At 37.0% G+C, this 12,130-nt stretch overlaps 1 protein-coding gene across 2 annotated transcripts in view; it reads left to right on the plus strand.

Moving 5' to 3' along the window:
• Positions 1 to 6,468, plus strand: part of ZFC3H1 (zinc finger C3H1-type containing) — a 51,481-nt gene extending 45,013 nt beyond the window's left edge. The window contains exons 28-36 of one of the 2 annotated variants that reach the window (XM_081130786.1): positions 441 to 551; positions 825 to 929; positions 1,061 to 1,226; positions 2,406 to 2,506; positions 4,367 to 4,468; positions 5,106 to 5,145; positions 5,404 to 5,466; positions 5,595 to 5,622; positions 5,953 to 6,468. In XM_081130786.1, the coding sequence (XP_080986912.1) occupies positions 441 to 551; positions 825 to 929; positions 1,061 to 1,226; positions 2,406 to 2,506; positions 4,367 to 4,468; positions 5,106 to 5,145; positions 5,404 to 5,466; positions 5,595 to 5,622; positions 5,953 to 5,972 (736 nt within the window). In that variant the 3' untranslated portion in view covers positions 5,973 to 6,468. Of the gene's footprint in view, positions 1 to 440; positions 552 to 824; positions 930 to 1,060; positions 1,227 to 2,405; positions 2,507 to 4,366; positions 4,469 to 5,105; positions 5,146 to 5,403; positions 5,467 to 5,594 lie in introns of both variants that reach the window. The other variant, XM_081130785.1, reaches the window with a different exon arrangement.
• Positions 6,469 to 12,130: the final 5,662 nt, after the last annotated feature.

The following is a 12,130-nucleotide window of genomic DNA, read 5'->3' on the forward strand; positions in this document are numbered from 1 at the left end:
CTCTCTCTCTCTCCTCCACCTCTCTCTCACTCTGTCCCTCTCCTCTTGTCTCTCCCTTCCTCCCTGTCTCTAAAAATCAATAAATAAAATTAAAAAAAAAAAAGATTTTGTGGGACAATTTTAAATATTTGATTGTCTCATTTGTTACTTGTTTTTAAGTTTAACTAGATTATTGTGGTTTGTTTAATTTGGGGGATAGAATTAAAAAAATCATTTTAGGAAATGAGTTATTTGTCTAGGTATAAAATAATAAACATTCAGTGATGCTAGAGATGTGACCAAAGCAGTGTGGTATGCATGTAAAAATGAAGTCTCATTACCTTATGAAAATTTTTGAAGGAAATTTAAGTGGAAACTGAGGTTTTTAAAAATTTTTATTTTAAAGTATTAGTAGTTCATGTATGCATAGACATAATTTCAAACAGCATTTTCCCCCCCAGGTATCTCTTGAATATACCAGGACCACTTGACATTCCAGCCCATTTATGTAAAGGGAATTTTGATGATGAGATGTTTAACCACCAAGTTCCTTATTTGTGGCTGATTTACTGGTGAGACATTATCAACTGTGGAGAGAAATGTTGCTTACTAGGCTTGCATTTGTTATTTATTACTGAATTATGCTGTGCTAAAATTAACCTGATGTTAAACTAATTGAAGCAAAATTGAAGGGATGCTAAGGTCTATACATTATTAAAGAAGAAAGATCAAAAGAAGGATTCCATTGTAATAATACCTGTAATGTTTAAAATACACTTTGTCATTCCTTTACCTAATAGAATTGAGCTGTAGACATACAATGTTTTCCTTCATTTTTTAAACAGCCTTTGTCATCCTCTTCAATCAAGTATTAAAGAGACAGTGGAGGCATATGAGGCAGCATTAGGGGTGGCCATGAGATCTGATATAGTGCAGAAGATTTGGATGGAGTAAGTTTAGTTCCTCTTAATAAGAATGGTATTTGAAATATGGGGATATGGTGGGTAAAGGGTGATGGGCTTTCTTGGTGAGAGAATTACTGGCTTAGTTATTCTAAATTATAATATTTTTCTTTTGGCAGTTATCTTGTCTTTGCCAATAATAGAGCTGCTGGATCCAGAAACAAAGTCCAAGAATTCAGATTGTTTACTGATTTAGTGAATAGATGTTTGGTTACAGTCCCTGCCCGATATCCCATTCCTTTTAGCAGTGCTGATTACTGGTCCAACTATGAATTTCATAATAGGGTAAGAACTTCTTTTTCTTTAGATGTTTGCACAAAAGAAGGGGACTTAAAAATGACAGCAAAACTCCTGTTTATATCAAGAGAGCTTTTCCTAGGACCACTTTCCTAGCATCTAATATTCTCTTTTTAAAAAAAAAATTCATGGGGGGGGGGGGGTGACATTGGTTAATAAGATTATATAGGTTTTAACTGTACAAGTCTATGATACTGCTATTCTTGATCATGTTTACTACTTACCTCTTCTAACTCCAGAAAGAGCCCTTTACGGTTCAGTTAAGATACATAGCTATTATGCTATATTTAAGAAAATTTAACATGAAGCAAAGAGATGAAGAGATGTTAAGGTTTAATACGTGTTAAAGAAGAAAGATCAAAAGAAGTAATTGTAATTATATCTGTAATGTTTTGCTTCAATAGTTGAAAATTTTACTGAATGAAAAATTATGTAATTTCACAGTGAGTAAGAATGGATTACACAGTGTAGCAGCTTTTTTTGTTAAAATTTTGTCAAGGAAATACAGCTATTCATACAGCATAAAAAAAGCTAAAGTCAGATGTTGTTTAGAATTTTAAGAGTAGAATCTGACTAATGATAGATTTATAAAATTCTGTGAACAATGCAAGGGTTTTTGTTTTTAAATTTTCAGAGGCCCTTTTCATTCCTTGTGGTGTAGGCTAATATAGACTAAAAGCTTACTGTAAGCTAAAACATATACATGTTTTATTTTGGGGGGCAGGGTATATTGCTAATCAGGATAACCAATTATTATGCTTTGTACTTCCATGCCGTTCTTTATCCCAGGATCTCAAATCACTTTATGGACATTAAGTCATTTACTCACGGGCATTCCATAAGCAAGATGTGGCAGGTATTATTAGCCCCATGACTTGCCCAGCTATACAGCAAGTAAAAGTAGACTCAGGAATGCAAACTCGGACTCCTGGCTTTTTGTCAGTGTTCTCAGTCCATGGCTGTCATCACTAGACCATATTTCCTAATTCATGTTCAGGAAATCACTAATAAAATTAATGGTAGGAACTGTAACTCATATCATCATACATTACTATAATTTATACATTCATGTTTTAAAGACCATTTTGTTTTTCTCATTAAAGCACATAGTTAATTGGATTTTTCATCTTGTTGCATTTATTTTTCTCCTCCCCTCAACCTTTGCAGGTTATTTACTTTTATTTGAGCTGTGTTCCAAAGACCCAGCATTCCAAAACCTTGGAACGGTTTTGCACAATTATGCCATCTAATTCCGGACTTGCACTGAGGTAGGAAAAAATAAAGTTCTTTTGGTTCTCAGCACAATAGTGTAGGTTTTTCATATAAAATGATTCTTAAGCTTGGTAAAAGCAATCTGTTCTTATACAACTTTAATATTAGAGTTGTTAAGCTACGTATTTAAGTCAGTATAAAAATCTGATTACTTCAGGAAACTGCAGGTTACAAGGGGGGGCATATAATTCAGTAAAGTTCATCTCTGTTTCCTAAGCATATACCATCTGTTCTGATACACGTATTACAAGCACCAAGAATGGTTTTACATGGCAAAGGAACATTATTTAAGAGATTTTTAAAGTGTTACAGAGATAGTAGCCAACTATATACAGGGGTAGGCAAAAGCTTAGGTTTCAACTTATGAGTACATGAAACAGTTTATTCTTGTATATAATCACAGTCTGCATGTCTTTTTTCATTTGAACCAGCTGTAAACCTACTTTTGCTCACCCCTGTATATATTTTGGTCACTGACTTATTTTCAGATAGGTCAGTTGATTTCAAATATTAGCATGCACCAGGAATGAAATGCAGGTTCCTGAACTTGAGCTCTCAAATCACATTTGAAAAACATTTATCTAGGGATTTCATACATTCAATTAGAAGATTTTTAAGCATTTTTTTGGTAGTTTCTCTTTTCTGATAGAGAAAACCCATTTTTACTCTTAAGAATTTTACTTTTTAATTCAAAAAGCTCTACCCTACATGCTCATACTTTGGCTTCTACTTGTGCAGTCATTCTCACTGCATCACTTGTATCTTCTGTTTCTTAAGTTTGTTTTATTAATCAATCATAAGATACCTAAAATATTTATCAAATATTCCATTGTGTTTCAAAGTATTTACATTCCATTTGGCATGTATGCGGGAAAATGGTGTAAGAGATTGAAAAACAGCCCTGGCTGGTGTTGCTCAGTTGGTTGGGTGTTTTCCTGTGCACCAAAATGTTGTGGTTCGATTCTAGGTTAGGGCACATTCCCAGGTTGTGGGTTAGATCCCCGGTAGGGGGCATTGCAGGAGGCAGTAGATTGAGGTTTCACGCCCACTTCAGTGTTTTTCTCTCTCTCTAAAAATCAATTAAAAAAATCTTTCAAAATTAAAAGTTTGAAGGCCTGAGGCTTTGACAAAAATAGTCATAGCGTTTTAGAATAAAAATTCTTAGAAAGCATGCTAATCTGTAGAAACTAACTACAGCTATTTGTATACAATGTGCAACATCACCTTTGGTAAAACTCATGAAATTAGGTGAAACAGGAAAATGTTGTTTTTGACTAGTTTCTGTTACGATAAGTGTTTTGGAATATTTCTGTTGCGATAAGTGTTTTTGGAATATAGGTATTTTAATTGTTAGTCTTCCTGGTAAAGGTCCACTTCTATATTTTGATACTTTTTATTTCCTTGTCTTTTTTTCAGAATAGAGAACTTAGTTATTAGTCATTGTACTTATACATTTTAGCTCAAAAAACATTCACAATTAAGTATACTCTGTTTAATAAAGAGAGAAAAATACCACACAATTGCATTAATGTATCAAGTCATTATTTTAGAAAATTTGGGGGAGGGGTCACATGGAGTATAGTTTGGAGAGAATGCTTTAGTATTCTCTAGGACTACCTGGGCCTTATTTTAGTTTGTTGAAGATGGCGTGGGTCTTGACTGGACCTCTTGCTAGTTTGCATGTTCCTGTCCCAGGATAATTTTTGTAAGAGACATTCTACAAATACATGCTGAATAGTGTTGATGGTATTTAACTGACCAGAAATTGTACCTCATCAAACATTCTGTTCATAGAGCGTATTTGAGGTTCCCTACACTTGCAGTGCTTTGTTCATTTTCATGAATATACTTTGCAGGCTACTTCATCATGAATGGGAAGAAAGCAATGTTCAGATTCTGAAACTTCAAGCCAAGATGTTTACATATAATATCCCAACATGCCTGGCCACCTGGAAAATGTAATGCAACAATCATGTATATGTTTTTATAGCTATTGCTTTTATTTGTAAGGTTTGCTCCAGACAGGTAAATCTTAAATGACATCTATTGTTTTGATTTTTTTTCCTGGACAGATTTTAAATTTACTTTTGTTTTTGGCACTTGCTGAGATTTTACACTAAGAATGAGGGGGAGTGCTCATTAACAGTTGCTTCTAAACACAAAAGAGATAGAATTATAATTTTCCTTAAAGGAGAACATTTAGATAACAATTCTGTTATCAAACACGTAAATCTGTTACACACGTTTTAAGACCATCCCCTTTTGAAATTCGAGATTTCCTTTACTTGTAGTGTGATATTCCCTCTCTCTTAAAGGTGATAGTGCCACGTATTTTTTACTAGTAATTATGAATATTTTTCTTGAACGTTATTTATGTTCAAAACACTGGTCTGCTTTATTCTTGTAAAGTTGATAAAAATTGTTGAATTTTTCTTTTCACTATAGGTTACCCTCCTTGGAAGTTTAGCCTGTTACTTTCAGGAAGTTTTGTACTCAGATTCCCACAGTCAGTATTCTGCCAGTGGTAGTATCTCATTTTGTTCAAAGATATATAAATTTTTCTTTTCCCTTTTCTATATTCCTTTTTTTTCTTAGAGCCATTGCTGCTGAGATTGTTTTAAAGGGACAAAGAGAGGTAAGCCATAATTGACTATCAGATGGGTCACTTTTTTTAAAAGCTGTTCTGCCCCTTTCATTGAGTTCTCAGTTTAAAAGGAATAAAGCATAGGAGTTAACATTCCAAGAGCTCTAAATGTTTGGAAACTCCCAAACCCAATGTAACCATTTGAATAACCATAATAATTATATTATGAAGTATTGTTTCAATAGTTAGGATTATGAAGGTGTTTTCATCATGTTTCCTGATGGAATTGTGTGTATATCTATCTTATAGGTCCACCGTTTATATCAGAGAGCCTTACAGAAGTTACCTCTTTGTGCATCACTGTGGAAAGATGTAATGCTTTTTATCTTTTATTTCATCTTGAAGTTTCCTATAAATTTTCTGCATGTGCCATATCCATTGATGTGGTAATGCTCAGAGTCTAGCTAAGTCTTACCCCTGTGCTTCCCTGTCTTTTACAGCAACTCTTGTTTGAAGCTTCAGAAGGAGGTAAAACTGATAACCTGAGAAAACTAGTTTCCAAGTGCCAAGAGATTGGAGTCAGCCTAAATGAGCTCTTAAATTTAAACAGTTACAAAACAGAAAGCAAGAATCACTGAACACTGGGTGCACAGTCAGTTCTAAGTCCTTATAATAATTGCCAAAATTATTTGAATGATCCTTCAAGATTAGGCTGATCCCTGGCTAAGGTCTGTGTAATGCAGACACACATTACTGATCATATCAAGTCCCCTACAATATCCTACCCTCAAAATCGGAAGCAATGAACGTGACCCTCTTCGGTTGGATAAATGAACTTCCTGTTTGGTCTGCCTCTAGGCCCTGCCAGATTCTCATAACATCATGTACGTAAGTATAGTTCTTCAAAGTGACTGACATATATTTTAATTTTGCTTTGTTTTTGTTTTTATTTTTTTACTTTTCCCCTTTTATGTTGTGCTAGTCCTGATTCACTTGACACTCTGATGCCTGAGAGATTCTTGTTTGGGATTTAATTTCTAGGGCTGTGTTTACAGTAAAAAGCAGGCAGTCCCTTTTAGTTCTTCCTTTTTAAACCTTCTGAGATTCTTCATTTCAGGATTAAAACTTAAGCAGTCCACCTTAAGGAAAGTGTAACTGCCATGGCCACAAGTTTGCTAGTTGCACTTGAATGCTCTAACAGGGTCGTTTATTGCCCTTTCTACGTTCTGGACTCCTTGCCGAGACTGTTTAACTTGAAGATTAAAGAAACAATTGCAAATGCCAGTGCATCAGAACCTAAGAGTGGTCAAATATTATGTGCAATTTTTTTGTAATGAAATTTTAATTTATAATAAAGTTTAACAGTTTAAAGAACAGTTAATATTTGAACTGCTTTGTATTGAAATACTACTTTATAGTATTAAAATTGTTTATAAACAATATTTTTAATATAAGTTAACTTATTAAAAAATGTTGCTGTCTTTATTCACTTTCACACCCTGTGGGAAAGGGCTGAAGTAGGAGATAGGTATATTCACTATATCAATACTTTCTTATTTTGAACCTGCTGTCCCATAAAAACTCTTCCAGTGACTTTTTAATTTACGAGAAGATGGTCCTTTTCTCTTCTGAGCATAGTGAACAAATAGGTTTGCACTGACCACAGTGTTTAGAAAGTATCTCCCAGCTGTAGTTTGAATGATTTTCTTAGTGACATGCTGGCTTGTGTTGAATATTAATATGGCCAAATTATAAAGGAGACCTTGCTTTTTGTTTTGTTTTTAGCTTATATTGGGTTGTTTGCACCCTGTTAGAAAAATTGTTAATGACACACACATGCACACACTGTAATAAACCTGGTCCTACAGCTACAGTGCAATCTATTGCAGAGCAGCAGCTCCATGAAATACTAGGCAAATTTGTACATCTCTACACTTAATGTGATGCTCAGTCAAAATAAAACCATGTTTGAGGTCCTTCTCTGTGTCTACCAGACATTGCATATTTGGCTAATAAGAGCTGTTTGGATATGTCAAGAATGGAACCCATTTGTCTAGTGTGTTTCATTAAATTAAAAAGAGGCTAATTGTTTTTTTCTAAAACCAAAGACATTTGGGTGGAAGATGGTAACCTCAGAGGGGTATTCCTCCGTTGTATGATTTAACTATTTAACCTTGAATGCTTTTCCTGCTCTTATTATTTGAAAACCATTTTAGGTGCTTGGAAAAATATTTCCAGTCTTTTCCCCTCCCCCGTATTCTAACAGTTTTGATGTTAGCCGAAATGTTGCAATAGTTTTTTGGAGACAGTGCTAATTTTTGATTTTTTTTGTATATTCTAAAACCTTCCATTAGTTTCTTTAATAGTTCCATCAGCAGTAACTTTCGACCTTTTTTGAAAAAATAACTTCCATTGGTAGTTGCAACCCCCCTTCAGCCGTGCAAGCTGTACACTGTAACAACTCCAGGGGTAGTTGTACACAGTTAAGCAGACAGAGCCCCTAGCATATGTTAACCAGCTGTTTCTTTTTTGATCACTTGTCATATTGTTATTTAAAATCATGAAGCTATCTTACAGAAATTATATTGCCTTAAAGGGGCCTCTTATGTCACCTTTCCTTCCTGTCATTTTACAAACTCACTTTAACCTACACAGAAAAATAGCAAACACTGCTTAGGAGTGAAGTTTATGTTTCTGTCATCCTTCCATATTCAACAAGTAATAATTACAGTATTAAATAAAACTTGGGGTTAAAGTTGATACAGTTATTGTAGTAGCATGAGTACAATAGTTAACATGCTATATGACTGAAGTCTGTCTTTGAGCAGAGAAATAGAGTGAGAAAAGATCAGTCATTGAGGGCTACAGTCCTTCACACTCCACCATCCCTGCCACGGCAGAGAAAAAGCACAAAAGAGGCATTTTAGACTATGGGATTTATCTTTGATAAAGGAGGATTGTGGTGTATTTTTATGTGTTTTTCTTCATTTTAGAGAACAGCCTAATATTTCTATTTGCTTTTTAACGGAAAGTGGACCTTGTAACATTGTTGTCACTGGATTATCTAAGGCGGTTTGCTTTCAATTAAAGGGCGTATAAACCTACATCATAAAGCAAGCTAGAATCTCCAGGTGCAACATCTAAGAGCGAAAAGCACTAAGCAGACAAGCAAAAGGTGATTAAAGCTGACAACAAATGTAGAGGGACTTTATTGAAGATTGTAGTTCAAATATTTATTTTTCAAGGTTGTTGAAAAGTAGGAACATGTGGCTATAATACAAAGCAGGGCCAATATTGTTGCTTAAAGCTGTCTCATGTTCACAGATAAGTCATAATTTCCTTAAGTATGCTTTCCTGTCTGTGTGTTAACATTAGTGTGAGGGAAGAATGGGGAAATACAATTTTAGTGACCTTTCAGGTTTGAGGATTATGCCCCTCAGTACAAATTAACAATAATTATTCAGTGTGTTTTGGAACAAAGACAATTTAAGAAAAGGCAGGCTTCTAAGGAAAAAAAATTTTTAATCCTCACACGATATTTTTCCATTGCTTTTTAAGAGAGAGTTGAGGGAGGGAGGGAGAAGGGGGTGGAGAGAGAGAGAGAAACATCGATCGGTTGCCTCCTGCAAGGGCCCTGACTGGGGTGGGGGATCGAACCTGCAACCTAGGTACGTCCCCTTGACAGGGAATTGAACCTGGGACCCTTTGGTGGGAAAGCTGATGCTCAAACCATTGAGCCACACCAGCCAGAGCAGGAACATTTTTGGTACCGCTGCTTTTTTCCTCATGACTTCACAGTTTTATAGTCTATATTTTTCCAGGCTGTGGTACTTACTAATGTAGATGGTAAAACTGAGTTGAAGAAAGTATTTTCATTTACTTCTTTTTTGGGGACTCTCTTCCATATACCACCAGAAAGTCCCCTCACTTTCTGTAGGTTTTCTTCAGTTGTGTGCTTACTATTTCAGGGGGCAGTGAAGAGCCACCTAAGGACATGCCGCCCCACCCTGCCCTCATTCCCATCTACCACTCCCGTCACCTTCCTCAGTAACAATAGCTACGCAGTACTTCTTGTACACTACTCGATTGAGATACCTGCAATAAATGTGAAACATTTCTCATTTTTTTCCTCCTTGACATCTTTGAAGTAGGTAATGGAAAGCTGTATCTGTCTTTTAGAGATGGTAAAATGAGTATAGGCCTTGTCTCCACTTTTCATTTAGTGGCCTTCACAAGAGGGACCCCAAGCACATTTTCGGAGTCAGGCATTTTCATTCGAGGATCAGTTTGAGCCCTGCTAGACACTTGACACAAAGGTGAATAAGGAGGTCCCCAAATCTAACAACAGAAGAGTACATGCAAGGGAGCATCTCCAAAGGGGCCCCACATTTGGGTTGGAGGTTGGGAAAGCCTTACTGGATGAAAGTGAATTACTGCCTAAGACACAAAATAGGAAAAACTGAGGCCAGTAATACATTTTCAAAAACTATTTGCCACTTACACCTGAATATTGTAGAGTGGTTTGCATATGTTTAGAAACCTGTACATTAAAAAAAAAGTCCCCCAAAGCTTCTTTGGCTAATTCACTTACAACTGACTGACTGTAAGACATGATGACAGGTAAGACATGCAAAAACTCTATAGCAGCTGCATCTGTCCAGAAGAGAGACCTCTTGGGGCATGCTGAGCTTGGAAGTGCACATGAGCATGACTGGGTGGGAGGCATTCATATCAGGCCCCGTTTAAACAGCCTTGATGTAGAGAGTGGTATTAGTAGCAATCTGATGGCTGCTACTAGTTTTCTTCCCACCCCCCCAACTTCTTGAGTAATGCATGAATAAAATGCTACTTTCAACATTTACTAGTACCTACAACTTTTGCAGAGCCCTGTTTCAGTCCCAGTCAAAGCTACCAAGTTATAGTAGTATTGTCTTTAAGAGTCATGGCTATTTTTCTATCTATATAGAAGCCCACCTGGAGACGGCTCAGTCTTCAGTGCTTTAAAACTGATTTTTCCAAATGACACATTTTAGCCCAATACAAGAAATTTTTAAATGTTGAACTCAGTAATGCCAGGAATAAAGTAGTTCAGTTGGGGAGCAAAATAATTTGCAGGAGCTCATAGGAATATGTGCTTCCTGGTTTCATCAGAAGGAAGATTCAGCCCAGCCCAGGGCTTTCAGTTGAGTGTAGTCCTGTGCACTAAGGTCCCTGGTTGCGTTTCGAGTCAGGGCACTTGCCTGGGTTGCGTGCTCAATCCCCAGTAGGGGGCGTGCAGAGGCAGCCAATCGATGTTTCTCATTGCTGTTGTATCTCTTCCTCAAAAAAATTGAGACATTAAAAAAGTAAAGATTCACAACTTCTGAGGCCAGTTTGATTGGTCTTCAGTGATGAGACTGGTGGGTCTGGATTTTTTCCTTCAATGTAAAAATACAACATTGCATAGAAAATAGTGAATAGGATGTTAAAACTACGTGAGTCAGCTGTATCACACACAGCATAGAACAATGAGTGTTTTATTTCTATGCAAGACTAATACATTTTGGAGGCCACCCAAAGCATCAATGAATATGACTTTTCAAGGGCCATATTCTATGAATTAAAGTCTAAATCCAAACATGAAAACTACTTGCACAGCTGTTTGAAAAGAATACAGTGCACTTGCCCTTTCCTTGGTAATTTGAAAGCTTCAAGATGATCTACTCAGTCAAAATCAAAGATGGGTTTACTATGTTGTTTGGTCAATCAAGCAAATTAAATCTTGCAAGTGTTCTTTACCTAGTGATGTAAGCCTTATGAAAGAATGATAGCCAACAGCCTAAGGGGGGAGAACCAATTAGGAAGAGTGATAGAGGACTGGGAGCTGTTTGCGTTGATGGAGATAATCAGGGCATCTGCTGCCAAGACCAAAACAAACACTCAACTTGGCACATTGTACAGTAAAAAACGAGACTGCCTGTGGGTAGTGTTGGCACTTCCTGCTGTCTTGAAATGGAGCTGCAAAGAAATAGTTTCAGGAAATAAAAGGATTGTGAACCAATGTGAGTAATGAGAACATCTAAAAGATCTGGATATTAGATTTAGCTCCACTAACTAGCTTTGTAATCACGACAGGCTATTTCATTGCTCCTTGTCTGTCTCCACATCTACAAAATACGGAAATATGTGCACTGACCTCAGGGGTGTTGAGGGATCATATAAATTATCTTTAAAAATAAGTAATACTTTTAGTTTCAGATCATTTTCCAAGGTTTTGAGAGCAAAGAGGCGCTACAAAACAATGTTTTGCCTTTTCTGGGCATAATCTCATTACCACCATTCGGAGCCTAACAATGCTCAAGCATGAGTTAGTTGCTAACTAAGAAACAGAATGGAGAACACTGCTATCTAAATTCAGTGGAGCATTCCTGGTGTTACTGTCCACAATAACAGGTAAAACTATCCATTATCAGCCCAGCTGGCTCAGGGGTTGAGTCTTGACCTACGGAACGAGCTGACGGCTCAATTCCCGGTCGGCACGCGTCCAGGTTTCGGGCTCAGTACCCGGTAGGGGGCATGCAGGAGGCAGCCCTTTGATGTTCCTCATCGATGTTTCTATCCCTCTCCCTTTCTGTCTGAAATCAATAAAAACATATTAAAAAACAAAACTATCCATTAGCAGATGGCCTTAAAACTTTAAGTCAAAAGGGATCAATGTGAAGGTCTTACTGTAATGAGGCCCAACCTGGCAGAAGCTCTGGTCCCAGCGGTGGAAACGTAAAACGATGTAGAGCAGAGGATACTCGGTAGTACAGGGGTGCCTCGGTTTTCGAATGTGACCCGCTCCGGAAGACCGAGCTCTGAAACGTTCGAAAACCGGGGATCCGCAGCCGACAGCTGGGCCTCAGGATCTTGCCCTCAGTGGAAGCTGTGTGGCATGTTCGACTTCCGAGGCGTGTTTGAAAACCGAAGCGTTTCCTTCTGGGTTTACGGCGTTTGTAAACTGAAATGTTTGCCAACAGAAACGTTTGAAGACCGAGGTACCACTGCATTCACT

Source organism: Miniopterus schreibersii, assembly GCF_964146895.1.
Source record: "Miniopterus schreibersii genome assembly, chromosome: 2".
Lineage (NCBI taxonomy): Eukaryota > Metazoa > Chordata > Mammalia > Chiroptera > Miniopteridae > Miniopterus > Miniopterus schreibersii.